Below are 26,163 nucleotides of genomic sequence, written 5' to 3'. Positions count from 1 at the left end.
TGCCACCCGAACCTGCTCTGGGGAACTAACCTCAGGTCAATCCTTAGAGAAAAATGACGTCTGTATAGATATGTTATCAAGTCACCTCCCTGAAGTGTGTTCTTGTGATCTTGATGGTTTTCACGTTTAGGTGATTTGCATCTCAGCAAAAACTACTTCCAAGCCCTGAGCAAAGGACAGATTTAAAAAGGAACGCCCGTCAGATGATGGTGGTTCAGCCAAAATTAACAGGAGCTCCTCGTGTGGCACAGTGGAAATGAATCCGACTAGTATCCGTGAGGACACAGGTTCAATCCCTGGCCTTGCTCAGTGGGGTAAGGATCCAGCGTGAGCTGTGGTGTTGGTCGCAGACTTGGCTTGGATCCTGCATTGCTGTGGCTGTGGGGGAGGCCAGCAGCTGTAGCTCCATTTTGACCCCTGGCCTGGGAACCTCCACGTGTTGTGGGTGTGGCCCTAAAAAGCAAAAAGAGACGAGATCAGCAGTACAAAACTGTGATGTTCACTTAGGTGTTGAAAGTGGGACTCAGTGTCATCAGTTCCTAAAACCTTGTCTGTAGGTTCTCCGGAAATGCTGCCTGTTGGGGGTGCGTTGCTACCAAACCTCTCGGGCTTAGCGTTCACTACCTACATCCTTGTGCGCTTAGGCTTCTTTTTTTCTGGATACAAATCATGGATGCACGTACATACAGTTAAGATGACCTCACACTGTTCCCAGCCAGCTGGCCCCACAACAAGCTCGTTTTTTCTCCCCAAACACCAGCATCTGGTGTGACCTCTGGTCAGAGAAGAATTACGTTTTAATTCTTACACATGGGCTCACTCGTATGTTCCTTCAAAATCAGACATTTATGTTAGAAAGTGCTACTAGAAAGCCTGTTGGAGTTCCCGTCGTGGCGCAGTGGTCAACGAATCCGACTAGGAACCATGAGGTTGCGGGTTCAGTCCCTGCCCTTGCTCAGTGGGTTAACGATCCGGCGTTGCCGTGAGCTGTGGTGTAGGTTGCAGACGCGGCTCGGATCCCGCGTTGCTGTGGCTCTGGCGTAGGCCGGTGGCTACAGCTCCGATTCGACCCCTGGCCTGGGAACCTCCATATGCTGCTAGTGTGGCCCTAAACAACAACAACAATAGTAATAATAAAGCCTGTTAGAAAGCACTATTCAGTTTGTTCCCTCAAGAAATTAAACTTGGCAGTGATGAGAAAAAATAACTTATAAAATACCCAAATCCATTTTTTTCTCCTTTAACACAGTATTTGTTTAAACAATGTAGCACAACATTTATTTTAAATTTTTTTTTTTTTTTTTTTACTAAGGCACATGACGTATAGAAATACTGAGGTACAAAATGCAAATTTCTGCATAAGATTTTTAAAATAATCATTTCAGAAAATAAAGGTAAACATCATCTTCCAGAGGGTTCAGCTTTTAGCTTGTTTTTTCTTTTGGACCAGTTCAACCAGCAGCTTGTATCTAGCGATACAGTCTTCCTGCAGAGAGAGAGGGAGAGAGGGGACGGTTACTTCCACAATCAGTGTGACCCTCGTGGGGCGAGCCTGCCGTGCCCAGCTCTGATCAAGGGCTTTCCTGTGTGCCTGGCATTTCCTGGGTGAACCAGGGTGGGGATGGGGAGGGGCCGAGACCGTGGTGACTTTCAGCTCACAGGAGGCCTCAGGGACTTGAGAAACCGAGAACCTGGGTGGGGGGAGAGGCATCCTATTAGTATTATTACCATTTGCCTCTCCCCAGGGGACACCGCTGGCGATGCCAGCTCTTCCTCTGGTTTGCCCGCCCCCTGCCCATCGAGACTGTCCAGCCCGTGAGGCTACAGAAGCAGCGGCTTCAGACCCAGCTGCCTGTCGCCCCGGCGAAGCAGCGGACGGGCCTGGCTGCTCTCCCGTTTACCTAAGTGCCTGAATCCGCCCTGTTTCTGTTCAAAAAGACCCCAACTTAACTTAAAGCCTTCCCTAAATTAAAGCCACATGCAAACTGGCTTCTGGTCTGCAGCAGGTGACTTTATCAGCTGCCCTCGACAAAGAATGGGTGTTTGTTCTCTTCCTGGGGTTTCGGCTCAGCAGTGTTCTGGGAGAACCTTCTAGTAAGTGCCTCTTCTGCATCCCCAAAGACCATCTGCCTAAGATATCAGCCTTTCTCCGACAGCCGCGCTGTGTGGTGCAGAGTGACACCGAGCTCGGCCACCACTTCGCTGGGGTCACGGGGACCCCGAGCAGCAGGCCTGCCCGGAGGAGTCACTCAGCAGGAAGTGGGCCCTGGTTCTAAGGTCAAGGCTTAGAGGGAACATGTGCAGGATGGGCTGCTCATTCCTCCTGGAAGCAGGAAGGTTTCCAGACCCCGAGGCAGTGCGTCTCGAGCGCTCCTGCCCTAGGAATCCAGGCTTCCAGCTCCTTCATTTTAAGCCAGTGCCGATTCATCACACATGTAAATGCCTGTGTCCTGACAGATGCTAGAGAAACTCGGGGAAAATAATTACTTCTGGCAAACCAGTTGGAGGGGCTGGGAGGATCTGTGTTTCTCGAATAGATCCACTGCTAATGGTTTATTTTTCTCCCCGGGAATTCTCAACTTCATCATTTTAAAGTAGGTGATAGATAACTAGACCTGCACACACGGGGACATTCATGGCCACGAGCTAGATTTTCCAACATCGAATTTCAATTAAAAAAAAAAGAAGAAGAATGTAAATGAACATCAATGTGCCCACAGGCTACTGAGTGGGAGGCACAGAAGGCAGAAGAGATGCATTCTTTTGATTTCTCAGTGATCCTGGCGCCTCAGACGAAGAGCCTGGCTACAAGGAAAGAAGCCCGGGAGACTGTGTGTGTCAGGAAAGGCCCGCGTTGGAAGGACACCCAGGGAGGCGCTACAGCTGCGCTGGGCGGAGCAGAAGGCAGAGGCCGCGGCGGGGGCCTGACTTTCCGCAGGGGATGCCCGCCTGCCCTCCGAGCCGGGACCTGCAGAGGTGGTGAGGCAGATACGAAGAGCTGCGGACAGGGAGGAAGGGCTACTGCAAACAGTGCTGCAGAGGAGAGGCTGGATCCCGACGTCGGCCTCTCGCCTCCTCTCACCCACCTGCCCGGCCCTCCCCCCAGCCTCTGGTCCGCAGGCGCTGCCATGGCGTCCAGGGGAACTTACTGGCGGAACTGGCGACCATGGCAACACGTCTGCCACACCATCTCGGGACTGTACGGAACCCTCAGAACCTGCCTGCTGACGCTGGAGGCTCCCCGGGCCCTCACAGCCACGAGGGGGCCCCGCCTGGCCGTCCCCTGCTGCTCTCTGCTCTCTCCACCTGCCCTGGAATGTTCCAGAAGATGGCAGGGTGGTTGTGCGGGAAGTTTACATTATACATGGAGTTTTCACTCAGAAAAAAATAACTGTGTAAGGATTAAACATCTGTATAAGGATTAAATTTAGCCTCTTGACCTCATTTATACTCATCAATCGAGTGCTCAGGAGGAATCTACTGGAAGATAACTGGTAAGTAAGCGATCAGGTGGATACACAGGATAACAGGAAAATCGGACAGAACTGGCTACAGCCACTTCCGTGTATTCTCGAACCAGGGCAGGGCCCTCCTTCTGACTTCACCCACCTTAGTCTTAGATGGGACGCACTTGGCTATCTTGTCCCAGCGCTCAGAGGATCCCTTTGGGTACTGCTGCAAGGCTAATTCCAGAAGTTTCTGTTGGTTCTGAGTCCAGGGCTCCTCTGTGGCTCGCGTTCTCTCTCTCCTCTGGCTCTCCTCATCGCTGGACTCCATCTGTTCTGACAAATCGAAGTCCTTCTGCCTCTTTGCTCGGACCTTCTCCTCCGGCTCGGCCTTCGCCGCCGCCTCCGGCAGCCGCGCGGGCCTCCGCCTCCGGGGCCGGCTCTCGGGGACCTCGGCCTCCTGCTCCTCCGCCTCGCCCTGCTCCTCCGCCTCCTCCGCGGCCGGCTCCTCCCGCTGGGTGATGAGATCGTCCGGCAGGGCCGCCGTGCTCTTGGGGGGCCTGGGATTCTGAGCCGTGGGTCTGAGGTCGGAGAGCCTGACCATTCCTGCGAGGAAGGCACAGCACAGGGAAAGGGCAGGGTCAGTTCAGGCGACAAGGGTCACAGCAGCGCCTCCGCCGCAGCTGACAGCGCGCTAGGCATTTTGCACACTGTTCATGTCCCCGCTCTTCTTCCCCAGAAAGACGCAACCGCCGCCCTAACTGTGCAGAGGAGGAAAGTCAGTCTCAGAAAAAGCCGAGCTGGGATCTGAACCCACTTCTGTCTGATCCCCAGCCTCTGTCCTTGCCACCACTCTGAGGAGCAGCAGTTCAGAGTCCGGCTGTGATCCGATGACGTGCAGATCTTTCAGAAGGAATAACCAGCACTTTCCAGGTAAGCAGGATGTTCTTCAGAGTCCAGAGTTGTTGTGAATTCCGCGAGCGGGAGTGAGTGAACCCATCAGACCGTCCGCGGTGCTCAGGCGGCACTGCGGGCACCGGGCCCTCTGCGCCCCGCTGCGTCCCCAGCCCGGTGATGCCTCGACTGACGGAAAAGCAAAAATCCCCCCACCCCCAAAGCCACAGGGGCCTCTCAGAGACCCCCTCAAATGTGCAGCCACACCTTTCCTGTTCTCCCACACACTCCTGACCCCTCCGAGGCCTAGGCTGTCTGCCCCCCCCTCCCCCCCTTTCAGGATCAGGCTCCCAGAGACAGTCTGGGGGAGCTTCTGGCACAGAACACTGGTTGCCTGTTTCTGTCTCCACGCCCAGACCAGCAGCCGTATTGGCAAGAAAGCAACCTGGAAAAGCCCACAGACACCCCACCTGGGTCCTCCCCGTGGAGACGTTTTGAGATAACAGGGCTTGCTGGTCCCTGGCTGGTTATATCGAGTACAGGGACCTGAATTTAAGTGGAGTTGGAAGGTTTAGGCGGCAATTTCTTACTTCCTGGTTCCCAGCAAACAGTATGGGGCCTCTGAGCAAAATTCCCGTTAGTCTTAGAGAAAATGGATTTTCAGAGACATAGATTTCGGGGGGAAGCTGCTTGGTGTGTCCTGAAGGACGCTGTGTGTGTGCAGTGGTGACAGTGCGGCAAGTGACCAGGCCGGCTTTCCCCTGCGTGGTCCCACTCACCACCGACACCAGAGAAGAGCAAGGTTTTTATAGCTCTTCAAACTCACTAAGTACATCTTAGCAGCACTCTGTGTGCAGGGCTTTGTGGGTGCTTGTAACCCAACCCCTTTTAGAGAGAGGACCAGTAGCGCGCATTGGGCAAAACTATTACAACATCGTTTTTACAGATGTTGTTATAAAAAGGGAATTGTGAAGAAACGGCTTTAGATTAAAGGGACCAAGTGGGTGCTGCCTTACCTGGGGAGCAGGTAACTGAATCCTTCAGTTGCTTAGCTTTGGTTGTCACCTGTTTCAAAATATAAAAGCAGATCTTACTTTCCACACATCGACCGTAGGTCAAGCGACCGATTGCATACAGGGTCCATGCGAAGAACAGGGTTTACTGAATCTTAGGCCCTGATGAGCATCCAGGATCGGTCATCGGTTCAATCCATTTTTTTTTTTTTTTAAACCAACAAGGAAACTGAAGTCCAGAGAGATTAAACGAACTGCTCCAAAATACCATCTCATCAAGTGGCAGAGTCAGAACAAGAACTCACATCACCTGATCACAGTCCCATGACACTAGGCCTCCTCTGAACATACGCTAGTTTCAGATTCAAACCTCCTCTAAAGATACACTAGTTTCAGATTCAAAATTCAGAGAGGTCATGTTTTCCAGTTAGAATTTCCTGCAAGAGTCTCTCTCTTCACTGGAGAATATGATACCAGTGAGCTTTATGAACAATGAGGAAGTTTTTACTCTTAAGCTAATGATATTATAATATAAAAGTCTTTTTCTTCTTTACGTCCCAGAAAGAAACCCTCTGATCACTAAGACTGACACTAGGGGAAGCACCTCTTGGTGGGGTAGGGCAGATGGACCCCAGAACCAGGAGATATTTACATTTACACAAGTGTGGATCCACAGAAATAATTTCGTTCTTGTTCTTCTATTTAAATAGTATCATATTGTATGTCTTACCCTAGAGCTTGCTTTTTAAAATTTAACCATGTCTTGGAGATCTACAGATGGATTTTCCTTTTTATAATTGAGACAGAATTTACAGAGAGTAGAATGTACAGTTTTAAATGTACATTTCAGTGAGTTTTGACCAAAAACATTCTAATGAAATTATGGAACATTCCTATTACCGCACAAAGTGCCCTGTGCCCCTAAGCCCATCTCTATTCAGCTATAGACAGCCACTCTTCTGATATCTATTATATATATTTTAAACAGAAAAATTAATTTAGAAAATTATAAGTGGATAATTAACTGCCCCAATGCATCTATTAAGCAAGCCATCCTTTCTCCATTTATTTAAAGTGTTAACTTCATTAAAATTACATTCCATTGCATTCCTTCTATTTTTTGTATTCTATCCCATTAATCCATGTAGATTCTTGAACCAGTATTTCACTGCTTTAATGAAACTTGAAAGTAAAAGCCTAGAAAGCATGCTTGGGAAGAGCTGAGCGTTGGATCTTGTATTCAGTCTTGGTTCTACCTCGTATTAACTGGGTAACCTTGAGCAATTTCCAATCCTTTTCTCTGTCTCATGTATTACCCTCTGTAATATGTGGATAAAACTGCTAATACCTTTTGTCTCTTAGGGATGTTTTCAGTTTGAAATAAGCTCTTTGCGTGATACCTAGCAGATGTTAAAGGCTCAGTAAACATTGCCTCTTATAATTGATGTGGATCATTTGTTTTTCATTCATACAAAAGGCAGAATTAGAGAAAATATTTAAAGCTGCTTAGAAACACTCTGCAATTTTATCCCTTCCTCCTTCTCCATGGATGGCCTTGCTTCTTATCTCATGAAAAAAAAAAAAAGTTGAAGTTATCTAACACAAGCTTCCTTGACAACGTTTCCAACTCAAAATTCTGATTACATCACCATATATCTCCCCCACAGTTTATCCCAATTCAAAGAAAGAGATTATCTTCCTTTGCCTTTCATCCTCACAGAACAATGCCCGTCAATTAATTTCCTTTGCTTTCCTCTGCAGCTTCTCCCTGTCTGTCACATACGCCCCATAAACCTTCAGACTGAGCTCGAAGCAAAGCAGTCTCTACTCTAAAAGGCTATCTTCTCTTGAGTTGCCTTTTCTATCCCACTTGGCTTTGACGACAGCACCTCCGAGTTCTCCTTCTCTTTCTGTGACTATTTCCGCCCCTCCTACACGCTGCTGCCTCTTGCTCCCTAATGCAGTGTTCCTCGCATCCCGTCCCGGCCTTTCCTGCATTCCTTCCACTTTCTCCTTTGGGGTCTCATAACACCTGCTCAGTGCTGCTTTGGAAAAGAAATGCTTAACCTAGATCTCTGGCCCTGACCTCTACCTTGGCATGCCAGTCTGCAGAAACTGACCACATGATAACAGCAGATCATCAGATCTGAAAAGGACTTCAGCTTCCTGTGTGCCAGGCAGGGTTCTTAAATAACACGTGCGAGGATGGATTCCTCACAGCAGCCCCAGTAAGTGGGTGCATTATTATCCCCATGAGTTTGAGGCTCAGGGAGAATAAATTAAGATTAAAAGGTAGTGAGTAGCTGAACCCAGGCAAGTCAGGCTCTAAAATCTTTGTTCTCAATGCCTGTAACAGACTGCCTTTTGAATCTAAGTCTCTTACTTTACAGCGGAGGAAAGAGGCCAGGCTCTCTTCCTGCTATGCAGTTGTTCCTCAGTACCCCTGGGGACTGGTTCCAGGTCCCCTTGGAGAGGATGTTCAAGCCCCTTATATAAAATGACATAGAGGAGTTCTCTCGTGGCTCAGCGCATTAAGAAACCAGCATCGTCACTGCTGTGACTCTAGTTCGATCCCTGGCCTGGGAACTTTTGTGTGCTGTAGGCGCAGCCAAAAAACAGTGATGTAGAATTTGCATATAACCTCTGCATAGCCTCTTGTGTTTTCTGAATAATCTAGATTACTTACAATACCTAATACCATCTAAATGCTATGTAAATTGTTGCCCGCATGAGGCAAATTCGAGTTTTGCTTTTTGGAACTTTCAGGATTCCCCCCCCCCCCCCGCCCCAAATATTTTCCATCTGAGGCTGGTTGAATCTGTGGTTGCAGCACCAGACCATACCTTTCTCACTGCCATTACATCTCTTGTTTAGAGGTCTCCTAGCTCCTCAACCTAAACAAATCCCAACCTAAACTCAACTTCTGTTTTTCTGTTTTTCCTTCCTTTTCCTAGTAGTTCTGAGTCACCTAGGCCCAACACCAAAGAGCCAATTTGGGGACTTGTTTCTCCCTCCCCGACCACCTGCTATGTTCTTCACAAAGCTGGTGCCATCTATTCCCTCCTCTCTCAGATCTCCACCACCTGTGTTAGTCCTTCATTCTTACCAGACTGAATTAATAGAAGAGCCATCCAGCTGGTCTGCAACTTACTTATTAGCAGTTCCTACAGAATAATGTCCCCAAGGCAGACTTCTGATCAAATACCTTTGATGGCTCATGAATGACTAGACCACAAAGTTGGGGAAATCCACAATCCGATCTGTTTCTTGTAAGCATCCTTCCTTTCAGGAAGTACTGCATTCCTTTTTATTGCAGAATAATATTCCATTGTATGGATATACCACATTTTTGTTTATTCATTTATCAGTTGATAAACATTTGTATTGTCCTCATCTTTTGGCTATTTTGAATAATGCTGCTATAAACATTTGTGTGTAAGTTTTTGTGTGGGCATATATTTTCATTTATCTTGGGTATACACCTAGGATTGGAATTACTGAGTCATATGGTAACTCTGTGTTCAACTTATTGAGGAAGTGCTGTACTGTTTTCCAGTATGGCTGCACAATTTACATTCACATCAGCAGTATATGAGGCTTCTCATTTCTCTACCTCTTTCCTAAAACTTGTTATTTTCCAACTTTTTGTATTATCCTGCTTCCTAGTAGGTGCAAAGTGGTACCTTGTTTTCGATTTGCATTTTCCTAATGACTAATGATACTGAACTTTTTTTTCATGTGTCTATTGACAAGTTGTATATCTTCTTTGGTGAAATGTCTATTCAGATCCTTTGTCCATTTTTTTTTTTTCCAATTTTGGGGTTTGTATTATTGAGTTTTAAGGGCTCTTTGTATATTCTAGATACAAATTCCTTATCAGATAAATGATCTGCAAATATTTTCTCCCACTCTGTGGGCTCACTTTTCATATTCCTAGTGGTATCCTATGAAACATAAAGTTTTTAATTTTTTTTTGTCTTTTTGCCTTTTCTAGGGCCTCTCCCGAGGCATATGGAGATTCCCAGTCTAGGGGTCTAATCGGAGCTGTACCAACTGGCCTACACCACAGCAACGCTGGATCCGAGCCACGTCTGCAGCCTACACCATAGCTCACAGCAACGCCAGATCCTTAACCCACTGAGCAAGGCCAGGGATCGAACCTGCAACCTCATGTTCCTAGTCAGATTCATTAACCACTGTGCCACGACGGGAACTCCTAAAGTTTTTAATTCTCATCACATCCAAATTTTTTTTTTTTTTTTTAGTTGCTTGGACTTTTGGTGTCTAAGAATCCTTTTGCCAAATCCAAGGTCATGAGGGCTTACCCTTCTATTTTCTTCTAAGAGTCTTATAGTTTTAGCTCTTACATTTAGGGGAATACTTAATAATATTAAATCTTCTGATCCATGAACAGGAGATATTTTTCCATTTATTTTAATGTTCTTCAATTTCTTTCAATAATGTGTTGTAGTTTTCAGAGTTAAAGTTTGTACTTCTTTTGTTAAATTTATTGCCAAGTATTTTATTCTTTTTGAAGCTACTGTAAATGAAATTATTTTCTTAATTACATTTTCAGTTCGTTCATTGTAGGTATATTAAAATAAAATGTTTTTGTATATTTATGTTTCCTGCAATCTTGCTGAACTAATTTTATTAGTTAACAATAGTCTTTTAGTTAATTACTTGGCATTCTGTATATATAAAATCATGTCATCTGCAAACAGGGACAGAAGTTTACTTCTTCCTTTTCAATCTTATTTCTTTTTATCTAATTGCCCTAGCTAGACCCTTCATACTGTGTTGGATAGAAATGGTGAGAGCAGATAATCCTTGTCTTATTCCTGATCTTAGCAGGAAAATAACCCCCTCTTTCACCAGTAAGTATACTGTTAACTGTGGGTGGTTAGTAGATTTCTTTATCTGATTGAAGATCTTCCCTTTTATTCCTAACTTTTTGAGTATTTTTATCATGCAAGGGTATTAGATTTTGTCCAATGCTTATATTGAGAAGATCTTATTTTTTTTCTATTGATATGATGAATTTATATTAATTGATTTTAAGATAGTGAATCAATTTTGCACTTTTGGGATAAACTCCACTTGCTTAGGGTTTATAATCATAATCTGTTGGATTCACTTTGCTGTTTGTTGAGAATTTTTGCATCCACATTCATATGAATTATTAGTCTGCAGTTTGCTTCTTATGTCTTTAGTTTGGTATGAGGGTAATATTGGCTTCATAAAATGTGTTGGGAAGTGTTTACTTTCTTCTATTTTTGAGAAGGTTTGTGAAGTTTTGGCATTAATTCTTCTTTAAATATTTAGTAGAACTCAGTGGTGAAGCCATGTAGGCCTAGGCTTTTTTTTTTGTGAAAAGATTTTTTTGAAAAAATTACTAATTCAGTCTCTTCACTTTTTACAGGTCTATTTCAACTGTTTTTGGATTCAGTCTTAGTAGTTTATGTGTTTTAGGAATTTGTCCATTTCATCTCTATTAGAAAAATAGCTATCTAATTTCCTGGCATGCACTTGTTCACAGTATTCCTTTTAAGTCTTTTTTATTTCTGTAAGGTTGGTAGTGATATCCCTGTTTTCATTTCTGATCCTATCAAGTCCCTTTCTTTTTCTTTTTTGTCAAACTCATTAAATGTTTCTCAATTTTATGATATTTTCAGTGAATCAGTTTTTGGATTCATTGACTTTCTTTTCTAGTCTCTATTTCAGCAATTTCTGCTGTACTTTTAAATTATTTCCTTTTTTCTGCTTTTAGTTATTTTTCCAGTGTCTTAAGGTGGAAAGTTAGATTATAGGTTTGAAATCTTTCTTCATAAAGGCATTTATAGCTATAAATCTCCTTCTATGAACTACATTAGCTGCATTCCTTAAATTCTGGTGTTGTGTCTTCATTTTTATTTCTGAGAATTTTGATTCCCTTTGGGATTTCTTCGATTCATTAGTTGTTTAGGATTCTGTGGTTTAATTTAGACATATTTGTTGAATTTCCCTGTTTTTCCCTGCTATTAATTTCTAATCTCATTCTGTTGAGGTCAGAGAATATACTCTATATTACTTCTATCCTTTTAAACTTACTGAGGTGGTTTGAAGGCCTAGCATACAAATATATTCTGGAATATGTTCATGATTATTTGAAGAACATATTTCTGTTGTGGTTGTTGGATGAAACATTCAAGAGATGCCTGTTAGGAGTTCTTGTTGTGGCTCAGCGGGTTATGAACCCAACTAGTATTCATGAGGATGTGGGTTCAATCCCTGGCCTCACTCAGTGGGTTAAGGATCCAGCGTTGCTGTGTAGCTGTGGCTGTGATGTAGGCTGGTGGCTGCAGCTCTGATCTGACAGCTCACAGCAATGATGGATCCTTTAACCCATTGAGCAGGGCCAGGGATTGAACCCATGTCTTTGTGGATACTCGTTGGGTTCTTTACCACTGAGCCACAGTGGAAGTCCTCTCTTAACTTTTTGATTTTTTTTTTTTGGTTACTTTATTCCTCTATTATTGCTTTATTTTGCATAAATGAATATTTTCTAATGTAGGTTTTTTTTTTTTTTTTTTTTTTTGCTTTTTTAGGGCTACATCTGTGGCACATGGAAGTTCCCAGGCTAGGGGTCAAATTGGAGCTACAGCTGCTGGCCTATGCCACAGCCACAGCAATGTGGGATCCGAGCTGTGTCTGCAACCTACACCACAGCTCATATCAGATCCTTAACCCACTTAGCAAGGCCAGGGATCAAGCCGCATCCTAATGGATCCTAGTTGGGTTCGTTAACTGCTTAGCCACAAAGGGAACTCCCTAATGTAGGATTTTAATTTGTGATTTTTTTTTTTTACTATACTTTTTTTTTTTTTTTTAAAAGAGGTTGCTCTGGGGTTTACCATATATGTCTTAACTTACGAGAATAAGCTTCAGATTTATACTACTTTAATTCAAAGTGATATATAGAAACATGACTCCTTTATAGCTCTATTCCTTTTACCCCCATACTATGATATGACCATGATACATATTGTATCTATTCATGTTATAAATCCAGCAATACATCCTTACACTTCCTCCTTTACCATCTGTAGCGGTTTCTCAGCTCATTGAGCTTTGCTCTCACCCACCTCCTTGTGCTGTTTTGGCAAATATATTACACAAATACTACCTTTCTATAGGTTATGGGCCCCAAAATAACATATATCTATTCTTTGATACAACTGCTTTCTAAATCCGTTAAGAAAAGAAAATGTATTTATACTGTCTTTTATAATTACCTAATTACCTTTACTGATGCTCTTTTTCATGTGAATTCAAATTACCATCTGGGGTCATTTGCTTTCAGACTGAAGAACTTCAGGGTTTTATGGTTTGTTTTTGTTTTTGTTTTTTTTTTTGTTTTTTCCGGGCTGCACCCACGGCATATGGAGGTTCCTGGGCTAGGGGTCTAATCGGAGTTGTAGCTGCTGGCCTACACCACAGCCATAGCAATGTAGGATCTGAGCCGCATCTGTGACAGCTCATGGCAATGCTGGATCCTTAACCTACTGAGTGAGGCCAGGGATTGAACCTGCCACCTCATGGTTCCTAGTAAGATTTGTTTCCACTGTGCCATGACGGGAACTCCAAAACTTCAGTTTTTATTTATCTTGGAAATTTTTTTTTTTTTTGTCTTTTCTAGGGCCGCACCCACAGCATATGGAGATTCCCTGGCTAGGAGCCTAATTGGAGCTGTAGCTGCTGGCCTGTGCCACAGCCACAGCAACTCGTGATCCAAGCCGAGTCTGCGACCCACACACAGCTCACGGCAACGCTAGATCGTTAACCCACTGAGTGAGGCCAGGTATCGAACCTGCCACCTCATGGTTCCTAGTTGGATTTGTTAACCACTGAGCCACGAAGGGAACTCCTATCTTGGAAATTTTTTATTTTGCATTTATTTTTTGATAAATGCTCTGCTGGATGTGGGATTTCTGGTTGCCAAGTTTTTCTTTGAGTACTCTGAACATATTATTCCACTGCTTCCTGGCCTTTGTGGTGTATGCTGAGAAGTAAGCTGTTAATCTTATTGGGGGACAGTTCCCTTATAAATTAGAAGTCATTTCTCTCTTGCTGCCTTCAAGATATTCTCCTTAGTTTTGACTTTCAGCATTTTTATTCTGATGTGTCTTTTGTGGGTATTTTTGAGCTCATCCTACTCAGAATTCACTGAGCTTTCTGATGTATAGGTTAGCATTTTTCAATAAATTTGGGAAGTTTTCACCCATTGAATTTTTGATTTTTTCCCTTCCTTTCTCTCTCTACTTTCCTAACTCCAGTTATACATATGTTATTGTGCCTAATGGTGCTAATATTTTTCTGAGGCTATGTTCAGTTTTCTTCTTTCAGTTCTCTGTTCTTTAGCTTGAATACTCTCTATTCACCTATCTTCAAGTTTGCTAATTCTTTCCTCTGCTAGACAAATCTACTGTGGAGCATCTCTAGTGAATTTTTAAAATTTCATTTATTGTATTTTTAATGCCAGAATTTCTACTTGGTTCTCTTTAAAAATTTTTATCTCTTTACTGATATTTTTTATCTGATGCAACATTTTCATTGTATCTTTATCATGCTTTCCTTTAGTTCTGTGAACATATTTGTATGGCTATTGTGAAGTCTTTTTCTGTGAAATATGATGTTTGGTCACTCTTATAAGGCAGTTTCTGTTGTCTTCTGTTTTTCTAACGTATGGGTCATATTTTCCTGTTTCTTTCCATGGCTCATTATTTTTTCTAAAAACTGAACATTTAGATACTGCATTGTGGCAATCCTGGTTACTGATTTTCCCTTACCACCCTCCCCAGATTAAGATGTGTTTTTATTTGCATATTTGCTTAGTGGATAACTGGACTATTTTAGCGAAGCTAAGCTACCCTCTGTCCCCTACAGCATAAAGTCTCTGATGTTACTCCTCAGGTAGGTGCAGGGATGGGTATGTCCAGTCATCTTGGGATGCCAGTGGTATTTGCAGGACTCTCCTCCTCTCTTTACCTGACCACACCCAGCTGTTAAAACTCCAGTAACTACTGGCTGATGCGCTATTGCTCATAAAATACCCCAGGGCCTAAATTGCTCTACAAACAAATCAAATCAAATCCTGGCTCCTTGGAAGGAATTGCAATAGTTTCTGAGACCAATGTTTGATATTTCTTCTGACTCCAGAAGGGCTCTTTCCAGAGAAGTTACCATTCACAAGTTGGTTTGAGAATACCTGGTTAGTTTTCCTTGTACTGTTAGAGAATTCTTAATGTAGTACAGATCTTCCCTGACTTATGAAGGGGTCATGTCCCAATAAAGTTTCAACATGTTTCTTTTTTTTTTTGTCTTTTGTCTTTTTTTTTGTTGTTGTTGCTATTTCTTGGGCCGCTCCCGCGGCATATGGAGGTTCCCAGGCTAGGGGTTGAATCGGAGCTGTAGCCACCCGCCTACGCCAGAGCCACAGCAACGCGGGATCCGAGCCGCGTCTGCAACCTACACCACAGCTCACGGCAACGCCGGATCGTTAACCCACTGAGCAAGGGCAGGGACCGAACCCGCAACCTCATGGTTCCCAGTCGGATTCGTTAACCACTGTGCCACGACGGGAACTCCTCAACATGTTTCTATAAGTTGAAAGTGCTTTTAAGGCGTTCCTGTCATGGTGCAGCAGAAACGAAACTGACTGGGAACCATGAGGTTGCAGGTTCGATCCCTGGCCTTGCTTAGTGGGTTAAGGATCTGGCATTGCCGTGAGCTGTGGTGTAGGTTGCAGACGTGGCTCAAATCTGATGCTGTGGCTGTGGTGTGTGGCTGGCAGCTATAGCTCCAGTTTGACTTCAAGCCTAGGAACCTTCATATGCCACGGGTGCAGCCCTAAAAAGCAAAAAAAAAAAAAAAAAGGAAAGTGCTTTATGTAAATACACCTAACCTACTGGACATCATAGCTTTTAGCCTGGCCTAACTTAAACATGCTCAGAACACGTACACTGACCTAAAACTTGACAAAATCATCTAACATACAGCCTATTTTATAGTAAAGTATTAAATATCATGTAATTTATTGAATACTGTACTGAAAGTGAAAAACAGAATGGTTGTAAGTGTATCAGTTGTTTACCCTTACAGTCACGTGGCTGACTGGGAGCTGTGGCTCACTGCCACTGTCCAGTATCACGAGGGAGTATTGTACTGCATATCACTAGCCCAGGAGAAGATCAAAAGTCAAGATTCGAAGTAAGGTTTCTACTGAAGGTGTATTGTTTCCACAGCATCATAAAGTTGTAAGAATGTTAAGTTCAACTGTTTTAAGTTGATCCACTGTAAGTAGGGGTAGGTCTGGCCTGTCCATACTGCACAAGACAAATAGCTACTATAATCTTAGTCTTTCAGATCCTCAGTTTTTACATAATGAAATGAATGGATATCACCAAAGTTATCTTTGAGCCATACTTTTCTCCTACTTAAAAAGGCAACCTAGAACCTACAAGAAAGAAGCAAAGTACAACTGGTCAATTTTCCAAATCTATGTGGTTCAACAAGTATTTTAATATTCTGTCTTTTTTGCATCATATCTCTTGGTGTCGTAAAATGGTTATACAACAAAGATAATTATGAGTGATCCTACTTTTTTCTTAAGAATTTTTTTTTTTTCACTACTTTTCATCTCAGGAGAAGGCGTGTATATGGCAATGATGGCAACATATTTATTTTGGAGGCAAGTTTGGCATCCTCGGCAGATCATTTATGATTCTAGGCAGATTCAGAAGTTTCCAAGTAAGTGAGAGTCTAATGTAAAGCTCAATGGCCAGGTTGTCTCTGAGTATGGTAGCATGCCACTTCAGGAAGGAAGGTCATCCTTCAGTGAGTAGGGTCATCACCAAATCTATTTCTCTCTCATAGATCTCGATAATTTCAATTACAGGGGTGTCAGTTTGCTTTGCTTTTTTTTTAAAGGTATAAATTGTAAGATATTTAAAGTGTACAACATAATGATTTGATATGTGCATATTTGAAAGGAGTCCCCCACTAAATTAACATATCAATCACCTCATATTTACTTTCATCATTGTTGAGAACATTTCAGTTCTGCTCTCTCAGAAAGTTTCAACTATACAATACAGTGTTATCAACTATAGTCACTATGTTATACATTAAATCCTCAAATCTTATTCAACTTAGAAATGAAAGTTTGTAACTTTTTACCCACCTCTCCCTATTTGTCCCATCTCCTAGTCCCTGGCAACAACTTTTCTGCAGTGTTTCTGAGTTTGATTTTTCTTTCTTTTTTTTTTTGGCTGAATAATACTCCTCTGTGTGTGTGTGTGTGTGTGAGAGAGAGAGAGAGAGAGAGAGAGGGAGAGGGAGAGGGAGAAGGAATCACATTTTCTTTATCCATTCATCTGCTGCTGGACACTTAAGTTGTTTACATGCATTGGCTACTGTGAATAATGCTGCTGTGAAATTGGGAGTGCAGGTAACTCTTTGAGATGATTTTGTTTCCTTTGGATATATACCCGGAAGTGGAACTGCTGGGTCATTTGATAGTTCTACTTTTAACTTCTTGAGGAACCTTCCTACTGTTTTTCAGTTAACATTCATACCAAAAGCCTACAAGGGTTTTCTTTTCTCCACATCCTTAACAGTATTTGTTATCTCTTGTCCTTTTGGTAGTAGACACCTTAACAGGTTTGAGGTGATATCACATTGTGGTTTTGATTTGCATTTCCTTGATGATTAGTGATGTTGAGAATCTTTTCATATATTTGTTGGCCATTTATAGATCTTTGAAAAAAATGCCTATTTAGGTCTTTTGCTCATTTAAAAAGTGAATTGTTTTTGTTTTTGCTATTGTGTTGTATGAATTCCTTGTATATTTAGGATATTAATCCCTTAATGGATATGTGGTTTGCAAGTATTTTTCTCCCATTCCATAGGTTTTATTTTTATTTTGTGAATGGTTTCCTCTGCTATACAGAAGCTTTTTAGTTTGATGAGGTCTCACTTGCTTTATTTTTGCTTTTGATACCTTTGCTTTTGGTGTCAAATCCAAAAAAATCATCACCAAGACTAATATCAAGGGGCTTACCCCCCATGTTTTCCTCTAGTTTTATGGTTTCAAGTCTCACGTTCAAGTCTTCAACACATTCTGAGTTAGTTTTTGTGTATAGTATAAGATAGGGGCCTGATTTCATTCTTTTGCATGCTTTTGTCCAGTTTTCCCAACACCATTTATTGAAGAGACTATCCTTTTCCTAATGTATATTCTTGGCTTGTCAAAAATCAGTTGGCCATACGAATAAAATAAATCAGCGGGTTTATTTCTGGCCTCTTTATTCTGTTTTTAATGCCAGTTCCATACTGTTTGATTACTAGTGCTTTGTAATATAAGTTGAAATCAGAAATGTGATCCCTCCAGCTTTGTTATTTCTATAGATTGCTTTGGCTATTTGGATCTTCTGTTGTTCTATATAAATTTTCAGACTGTTCTATTTTAGTGAAAAATGCCATTAGAATTTTGAGAGGGTTTACACTGGATCTGTAGATAGCTTTGGGTGTTATGGATATTTTGTAACAATATTAACTCTTCTAGTCATAAACATGAAAAATCTTCCCATTTATTTGTGTCGTCTTCAATTTCTTCCATCAATGTCTTATAGTTTTCAGCAACAGATCTTTTATCTCCTTGGTTAAGTTTATAACTAGCACTTGACTCTCTTTGATGCCATTATAGATTGTTTTCTTTTTTGATAGTTGTTGGTATAAAGAAAGACAACTGATTTTTAGCTTAAAATTTTACTGAAATAATTTATTAATCCTAACAGTTTTTGGTGGCGTCCGTATGGTTTTCTATACGTAGTATCATGTCATCTGCAAATGGAGATGACATTGGAGGTGACATGGCCATCACCAAATCTGTTTCTCTCTGATAGAGCTAGGTGACTTCAATAACATGGGTGCCGATTTAGTCACGAATGTTTAGTATTACTTTTCTTGCATATTCTAAAATGAATTTTTTCAGTTACTCATTCAGCTGTTATATCATGTGCAGTTGTAGAACACAATGGTCTCTGTCTGACTTAATGTAGGTCTATGACTTTTTTTCTAGTCTCCTTTTGGGAGAAAACCTATGTTCCTACACAGTCTGCAGGGACAAGGCTTCTCTTCTTCCTCAGTATCTGAACAAATAGCATTGTGTGCTGCCTCAGGTGGGCTTTTGGATACCACTATCCACACATGTACTAACAGCTACATGGATTATAGAATTGTAGGGAAATTGTTTCATGTTTTAATCATAGGCAGAAAATATAATCCTTCTTCTTAATATACTTATACCTAAAGTCACCTTTGAAATTCTTAGGATTAAATCTGAGATATATAGGTAGGGTAGAATGAATTTAAAAAACTAAAATAGGAGTTCCCGTTGTGGTGCAGTGGTTAACGAATCCGAGTAGGAACCATGAGGTTGAGGGTTCGGTCCCTGCCCTTGCTCAGTGGGTTAACGATCCGGCGTTGCCGTGAGCTGTGGTGTAGGTTGCAGACGCGGCTCGGATCCCGCGTTGCTGTGGCTCTGGCGTAGGCCAGTGGTTACAGTTCCCTAGCCTGGGAACCTCCATATGCCATGGGAGCGGCCCAAGAAATAGCAAAAAGACAAAAAAAAAAAAAACTAAACTAAAATAGGTTTCATATCTTTCAGAGAAAACACTGATGAAAATAACATAAAATTAACAAAATGAAATTTATATTCTATAGGGTACAGTTAGGATCAGTGGAGAGTTACATAGTGGCACATTTCTACTCAATATACAAAAGAACTTTACAATTTTCTGAGCTATATAAAGTATATACTAATATTCCTGGCATCCTCTGATAACTCAGAAAATAAATGCTGACGACTAGTGATAATCTCAAGTCATATTTTTCAAATTCTGGCCAATTTGATGACATTTTAAGTATTCTAATAATACAAATTATATAACTGTGAAGCTCATTGCAGTTGGCCCTTGAACACAGGTTTGAGCTATGCAGATCCAATTATATGTGGATTTTTCTCAGTGAATATGTACTGAAGTACCACACAGTCCACAGCTGGCTGAGTGTGTGGATGTCAAGCTGTGGCTGTGGAGGGCTGACTGGACAGTTCTGTGTGGATTTTGACTAGGGGATCAGGGCTCCCGACTCTAGCACTGTTCAAGGATCAACTCTGTTTCCATTCATTTGTATTTAATTTTGGCCAACTTTCTACTGAATCTAGCACTCAGTATAACCAGGAACTGTTGTAGCTTTCAAGTAAAAAGGGCCCTCTGTTACCTGAACATTAAATAAACCACCTGAAAAATGTTTCCAACTGGTAGGAAGCAGTGCTGTTCATTCTTATTATTTCTCCAATGTCTTTAAACTTTTCTCTGGATTCTCTGGATAAAAAAATACAAGAAATAATAATAGTGTTCATCTTAATCATTAACAAAGGGGGCTGTTGATTCACGTCCTGATTATCTCTAAGTAATGGAGATGACCATTTACTGGGAGGAAATACTAATGGCAGCAGACTACAGTGTAATTTTGTGGGTATATTTAGTCCATCAGCAAGATACTGTAACACCTCAACAAATATTCACCCACTTTTTAAAGTGGGTTCCTCCAATTTGTAGCAGTTTTAAATTGCATTAACACTTACTAGCATCTGTCCAAGGATCACCAGTCTACTGACTTGCTGCATCTCTAAGCTGTACATGAGAGAGGCATGCAAGTTAATTCAGGGTAATAAAATAACCCTCCACTAGAAAGTAGGACGCTGTCACCAGACCACAGATTATGCCATGAGAAGCCAGTTTCTTCATGAATAAAACATCCATAGTATTAAAAGTAAATGTCACTGCAATGAGTAAACTAGATCTGGACTTTAAAGTGGATCCTATCCTGTTGGTAAGATAGAGGGTTCTGATGAGTGAGTACAGATTACAAACTCAGCAGATTAGTAATCCAGAACACTAAATAAGATCCAGAAAAGAACATATTAAGAGTGGCAAGTGGCAGATGTATACAGAGAAGTTTTCATGTAATCTGCAGCTATGCTTTGCTTGAATGCATAACTGAGGAAGATGAACAAGTGTTTAGTTAGAGCTGAACAAGGCTTAGCCTAGCACTGCGCTGAGAACAGTGGTGTGTGTAGAAGACAGTCTTATCCACCTCAAGGAGCTTCCACAGCGTGGTTATTTCCTTGCATACTTGTTCAACAGATTTCGAATTAATTAAGACCATGCTTATAAGAAAGAAAATCATTGTTTATTGCTTTAAAGGTCTTTTACTTCTAAAGCAATATTGGCCACAGTAAGGAAAGAGCAATCCAAAACAGGCTTGTGTGTCAGCAGTTGGGGAATTTGGCCTCCCTTCTCAAGAAGGCCAATTCTGTGCTCCTTTACCTGAGCTATTAATAGCCAGTCACCAAGTGGGTGAATGGAGGAGAGATCCAAGCCCTGTGTACTTTGACGTCCCCAGTGTGTGTCAGACAGATCTGAGGGTGATCCCTGATACCTGACGGACATGTAAGCAGGCTGGGTGGAGAGTTTTTTCCTCTCTCTCCAGTAGTCTGTTTGCCCCTCCTTAGGCTGTGTCCTCTGTGTCAGAAGACAGCCAACCAGAGACAAGAAGGACACTCTCTGGACAAGGGTGTACAAATAGCTGTAATTCAAGTTAGTCCTCAAAACCCTTTGGCAGGGGAATACAGACAGGCAAAAATTTTAACAGAGGGCTATAGAAATCCTCTAGAAAAGCTGTCTGTGTTGAAGGGATAGTCTGGCCAGTGTTTCAATAGAGGTTGAACACTACTCTCCTCCTAGGCCTACACATCAGTGGCCAGTACCATAGAGTTTCGATTACTGTAGCTTTATAACGTATTTTGAAAACAGGACATATGATGCCTCCAAACTTTGTTCTCTCTCAAGATTGTTTTGGTTATTTGGGATTTGTTGTGGTTCCATACAAATATTAGGATTGTTTTTTTAATTCTATAAATCAATAAAGCTTTTGTAATAAAAAATTTTAAAAGAATGAAGTAGGCTATATATATTGATATGGAAAGATATTAAAGGTAAATTTTTTTTCTTTAAATTTGTAAAAGTTTTTAAAATCAAGGTAATATATGTAAATAACTTGCAAAAAAAAGAAGTTTACAACAAGGGCTTCTGATGAAAATCATGTACCCTACACCCAGAGGCACTCATTTCTGTTCACAGTTTTTTTTAATTAAATTTTTTTTTTCTGAGCATTGTTTTAACTATTTAAAAAATTTTGAAGTATAATTAATTTGCAATGTTGTGTTAGTTTCAGGTGTATGGCAAAGTGATTATATATATATTCTTTTATTCTTTTTCATTACCATTATAGGTTATTACAATATATTGAATATAATTCCCTATATTATATAGTAGGTCCTTGTTGTTTATATATACAGGTGTATATACATTAATCCTATACTCCTAATTAATCCCTCCTCCCCTTTCCCCTTTGGTAACCATAAGTTTATTTTCTATGTCTGTGAGGTGAGTCTATTTGTTTTATAAATATTTATTTATATCATCTTTTAAGATTCCACATATGTGATATTATATATTAGCCTTTTATTTAACTTACTACAATAATCTCTAGATTCATCAATGTTGCTGCAAATGGCATTCTTTCTTTTTTATGGCTAAGTAGTATTCCATTGTGTGTGTGTTTATGTGTATATATGCTACATCTTCTTTATCCATTCATCTGTTGATGGACACTTAGGTTGCTTCCATGTCTTGGCTATTGTAAATAGTGCTGCTGTGAACATTGCAGTGCATGTATCATTTCCAGTTAGAGTGTTTTCAGGATGTATGTTTAGGAAGGGGATTGCAGGATCATACGGTAACTCTATTTTTAGTTTTTAAAGGAATCTCCATACTCTTCTCCATAGTGGCTGAACCAATTTACATTCCTACCAACAGCGGAGGAGGGTACCCTTTTCTCCACACCCTCTCCAGCATTTATTATTTGTAGACTTTTAAAAGATGGCCATTCTGACTAATGTGAGGTGATACCTCATTGTGGTTTTGATTTGTATTTCTCTAAGAATTAGCAATAGAGCATCTTTTCATGTGCCTGTTGACCATCTGTATGTTCACAGTTCCTCTGGTGGTTCCAAGTACACATGACAAACTAACATGCTTTTGGTGTATTATAGTCTGAATTCAGCCTCTTTTCCCCACCTTGCTCCCTCACTGCTTGCTTTGTGTCTCCACTCAGAGGGTACTTCTTAGAGAGGACTTTCCCCAGAACCCCATTTTAAACTGCAACTCCCTTCAGTCTCTAACCTCTTAATCTGCTTTATTTTCCTCATGGTGCTTGTCACCATCTACATTTTTACTTTTACTCCATACTTTCGGGGTCTTTCCATTGTGCTTCCCTGCCTGTCTTTGCATGGTTGCAGCTTAGTTGCAGGCAAACTGGTATTCTGGCTCAGTGGAAGGGAAAAGTGGGCAAGGGCTCCTAGAAACACACATGCTTTGATTATGTTCCTTTGAGAAGAATTAGTAACTTGGCCAGAGTAGAGCTTGGAGGGCTTGGAAGTACAGTGTTCCTGGGGAAATCCGTGCCTGATGTCTCTCTTACCAGAGAAAGGGAAAACATATTTTGATGGACAATGTGCCATAGTCTTCCACAATTTGTTGATTTTAAAAATTGAAAAGTCATCTGTAAAGTATATGAGATGTTTAAAATATGAAAAGCTGTGAGGTAAGATCTTACATAACTGTGATCTGGTAAACATGACTGGCTGTAGAGACAAGTACTGTACTGTGATCACACTTCTTACGTCACTTAAAGGAGAATAGTCTCAGAATCAAATTCTTTTGCTCTTTCTATCAATTCCCCTTTTTAGTACACAGGCAGACTCAAGTTTTTACAAATTGAAGGTTTGTGCCAACTGTGCCAACAAAGTCTATCGGTGCAATTTTCCCAACAGCATCTTCTTGCTTCATGCCTCTGTGTCATGCTTTAGTAATTCTCACACTATTTCAAACCTTTTCATCATCATTGTATTTGTTACGGTGATCTGTGATCAGTGATCTTTGATGTTACTCTGACTTGCTAAAGGCAATAAATTATTTTTAAAATTAAGGTATGTACATATTTTTGGGTCATAATGCTATTTCATACTTAAAAGATTACAGTATGGTATAAACATAACTGGGAAACCAAAAAATTCGTGTGACTCACTTTATTGTGATATTTGCTTTATCTTGATCTGGAACTGAATCTTGCAATATCTCTGAGGTATGGCTGAGCTTAAATTTGGACTATGCCTTTTTTGTTTTCTGATGTTTCTAGTTGCTTTTTGTTCCCCTATATAAGCTTTTGCTGTTGCTCCCACACAGTCCTTGTTCTCCTACTCCAACGTGAACTTCCTGCATGCTTTGCCTGCTCTATCCCTGTTGTGTCTTAGGATTTCTCATTTGCTGGAGTGCAATTTCAGGAAATTGTCTAAGAAAGAGTAAGAATCCTTGCCCCATGTATTTACCATCACAGCTGGTCCGTTCTAGATTCAGAACCATTTCCCCTTGAACTGTGAAGGCACTGTTCTCTTGTCTCCCAGGATGCAGCATTGCTAAGCAATCTGCTGTCACTCTGACGGGCCTTACTTTGGAGGTGTCTTCTCTCTAGAAGCTTTATAGATCTTCTGCATGTAGTCTCAGTGTTCATGAATCTTCCCAGGATCTTTTCTATGTATTCTACTTGACTTTGGAAGGTTCTTACAAATTGGTCTCAAAAGTTCCTTCATCCTGGAAAACTTCAGTGTGTAATTATTGAGTAATGCTTCCCCTCCCCCCCTTTTCTTTCTAGGGCTGCACCTGCAGCATATGGAAGTCCTTGGATAGGGGTTGAACTGGAGTTGTAATCGCCTGCCTATACCTCAGCCACAGCAATGCCAGATCTGAGCCACAGCTTTCGGCAATGCTGGAGCCTTAACCCACTGAGTGAGGTCAGGGATTGAACTTGTGTCCTCATGGATATTATTAATTGGGTTCTTAACCAGCTGAGGTACAACAGGAAATCCCTCAGGAGATTTTTCTGATAACTTTCAACCATTTTACTTCATTTATTTGTATACTTATTTTTGTTCTGATTTTTTTCAATGGTATCCTTTCCTATGACTGCAATATAACATTTCTTTGGAATTGTTAGCTAATACATTCAAATAAGATAAGATTTAAAGAAAATGCAAAGTATCTGCAGAAGGTAAGACTGACTATCCTAAAATGCTAAAGCATTAACACCAATTCTATTCAAAATAAGACTGAAAAGGAGGCAAGTTACAAAAATCAGTGCCATAGCACATCTCACTTACTTGATGAACAATGATGAAAAACAAAAAAACATTCTGTGTAGAAGACTAGAAGGAAGTGTTTCCTCTCATCCTACCAGCGGCATATTGTTATAGCCTCTCTGGGGGCCAATTTTAAAGTCAGCAAAGGGTCCAAAAACAGCCTTATTTTTGAACCAAGCAGCTCTACTTCTAGGCAACCAAGCAGCTCTTACTTCTAGGCATCCAAGCTAAGGAAACATACAAATAGAAGAAAAAGACACTCCAGTAAAATAGCAAAACAGGAAGCAATTTAAGTGACCATCAGTTGTGTGCACCTTTATTATATCTAGACAACATGGACTATTACGCAGGTGTTTGGAAAAAGGATGTGGATCTTTATTGTTGTGGAAAGAAGCCCATGTTTCGCAGCAGAGTGACAAGGGCAGGTTACAGAGTAATACTGCTAAAATGGAGTCATGTGTCCATACAAGACGACTAAAGTCTGGAATGATATATAACAAAATGCTTGTAGAAGTCATTTCTCATCATGGTTTATTAGAAAAAAATTTTTCTTCAGTTTATTTTTAAAAGTTTCTCTTTTTTTCCCATGAAAATAGTTTTACCAAAAAAAGGGCTAATGGGAGTTCCCATCGTGGCTCAGTGGTTAACAAATCCGACTAGGAACCATGAGGTTGTAGGTTTGATCCCGGGACTTGCTCAGTGGGTTGAGGATCTGGTGTTGCCGTGAGCTGTGGCGTGGGTCACAGACGCGGCTCGGATCTGGCATTGCTGGGGCTCTGGCGTAGGCTGGCGGCTACAGCTCGGATTAGACCCCTAGCCTGGGAACCTCCACATGCCGCATGAGTGGCCCTAGAAAAGGCAAAAAGACAAACAAAACAAAACAAAAAGGCTAATGGTAAAAGTCTCTAAAGTGTTTTTCATACAGTATTAAGTAGTGATAAGATGAGGAATCAAAATAGCTAGTGTTATTCCATTAACAGTTGAATCACCAGGAATAAGTCTTAGTAGCAGTTTACTCAACTGTAAAATGGGTATAAGTGATGGTCGGACTAGCTACCTCACAATGCTGTTGAGAAGATCAAGTAAAATATATTTGTTTTTAAAAATGTAAAATACTACAAAAATGAATGCTGGTGTAACTAATATCTCTCAAAGCAGTTAAAAATGTTGATTTGATATAACTTTTTTTTTTTTTTTTTTAAAGGCCCACATGTGTGGAGTATGGAAGCTCCCAGGCTAGGGGTCGAATTGGAACTATAGCTGCTGGCCTACACCACATGCGGGATCCAGGCTGCATCTGCAACCTACATCACAGCTCAAGGCAATGCAGGATCCTTAATCCACTGAGTGAGGCCAGGGATCCAACCTTGGCTACCCCTGACACAATGGGAACTCCTCATAACTGATTTTTGAGATGTTATTCTCATGCAGTAATTGTATTGTTTAC

At 41.3% G+C, this 26,163-nt stretch overlaps 1 protein-coding gene across 1 annotated transcript in view; it reads right to left on the bottom strand.

Annotated features, from left to right (window-relative positions):
* Positions 1-1,251: 1,251 nt before the first annotated feature.
* DNAJC1 (DnaJ heat shock protein family (Hsp40) member C1) overlaps positions 1,252-26,163 on the bottom strand; it is a 198,800-nt gene continuing 173,888 nt past the window's right edge. The window contains exons 11-13 of the mRNA XM_047755503.1: positions 5,357-5,405; positions 3,610-4,052; positions 1,252-1,486 (exon numbers count right to left, since the gene is read on the bottom strand). Of these exons, the coding sequence (XP_047611459.1) occupies positions 1,418-1,486; positions 3,610-4,052; positions 5,357-5,405 (561 nt within the window). The 3' untranslated portion in view covers positions 1,252-1,417. The remainder of the gene's footprint in view (positions 1,487-3,609; positions 4,053-5,356; positions 5,406-26,163) is intronic.

The sequence above is a fragment of the Phacochoerus africanus genome, chromosome 12 (genome assembly GCF_016906955.1).
Source record: "Phacochoerus africanus isolate WHEZ1 chromosome 12, ROS_Pafr_v1, whole genome shotgun sequence".
Lineage (NCBI taxonomy): Eukaryota > Metazoa > Chordata > Mammalia > Artiodactyla > Suidae > Phacochoerus > Phacochoerus africanus.
Note: the sequence above shows the minus strand (reverse complement) of the source record. Positions and strands in the feature narration are given on the sequence as shown.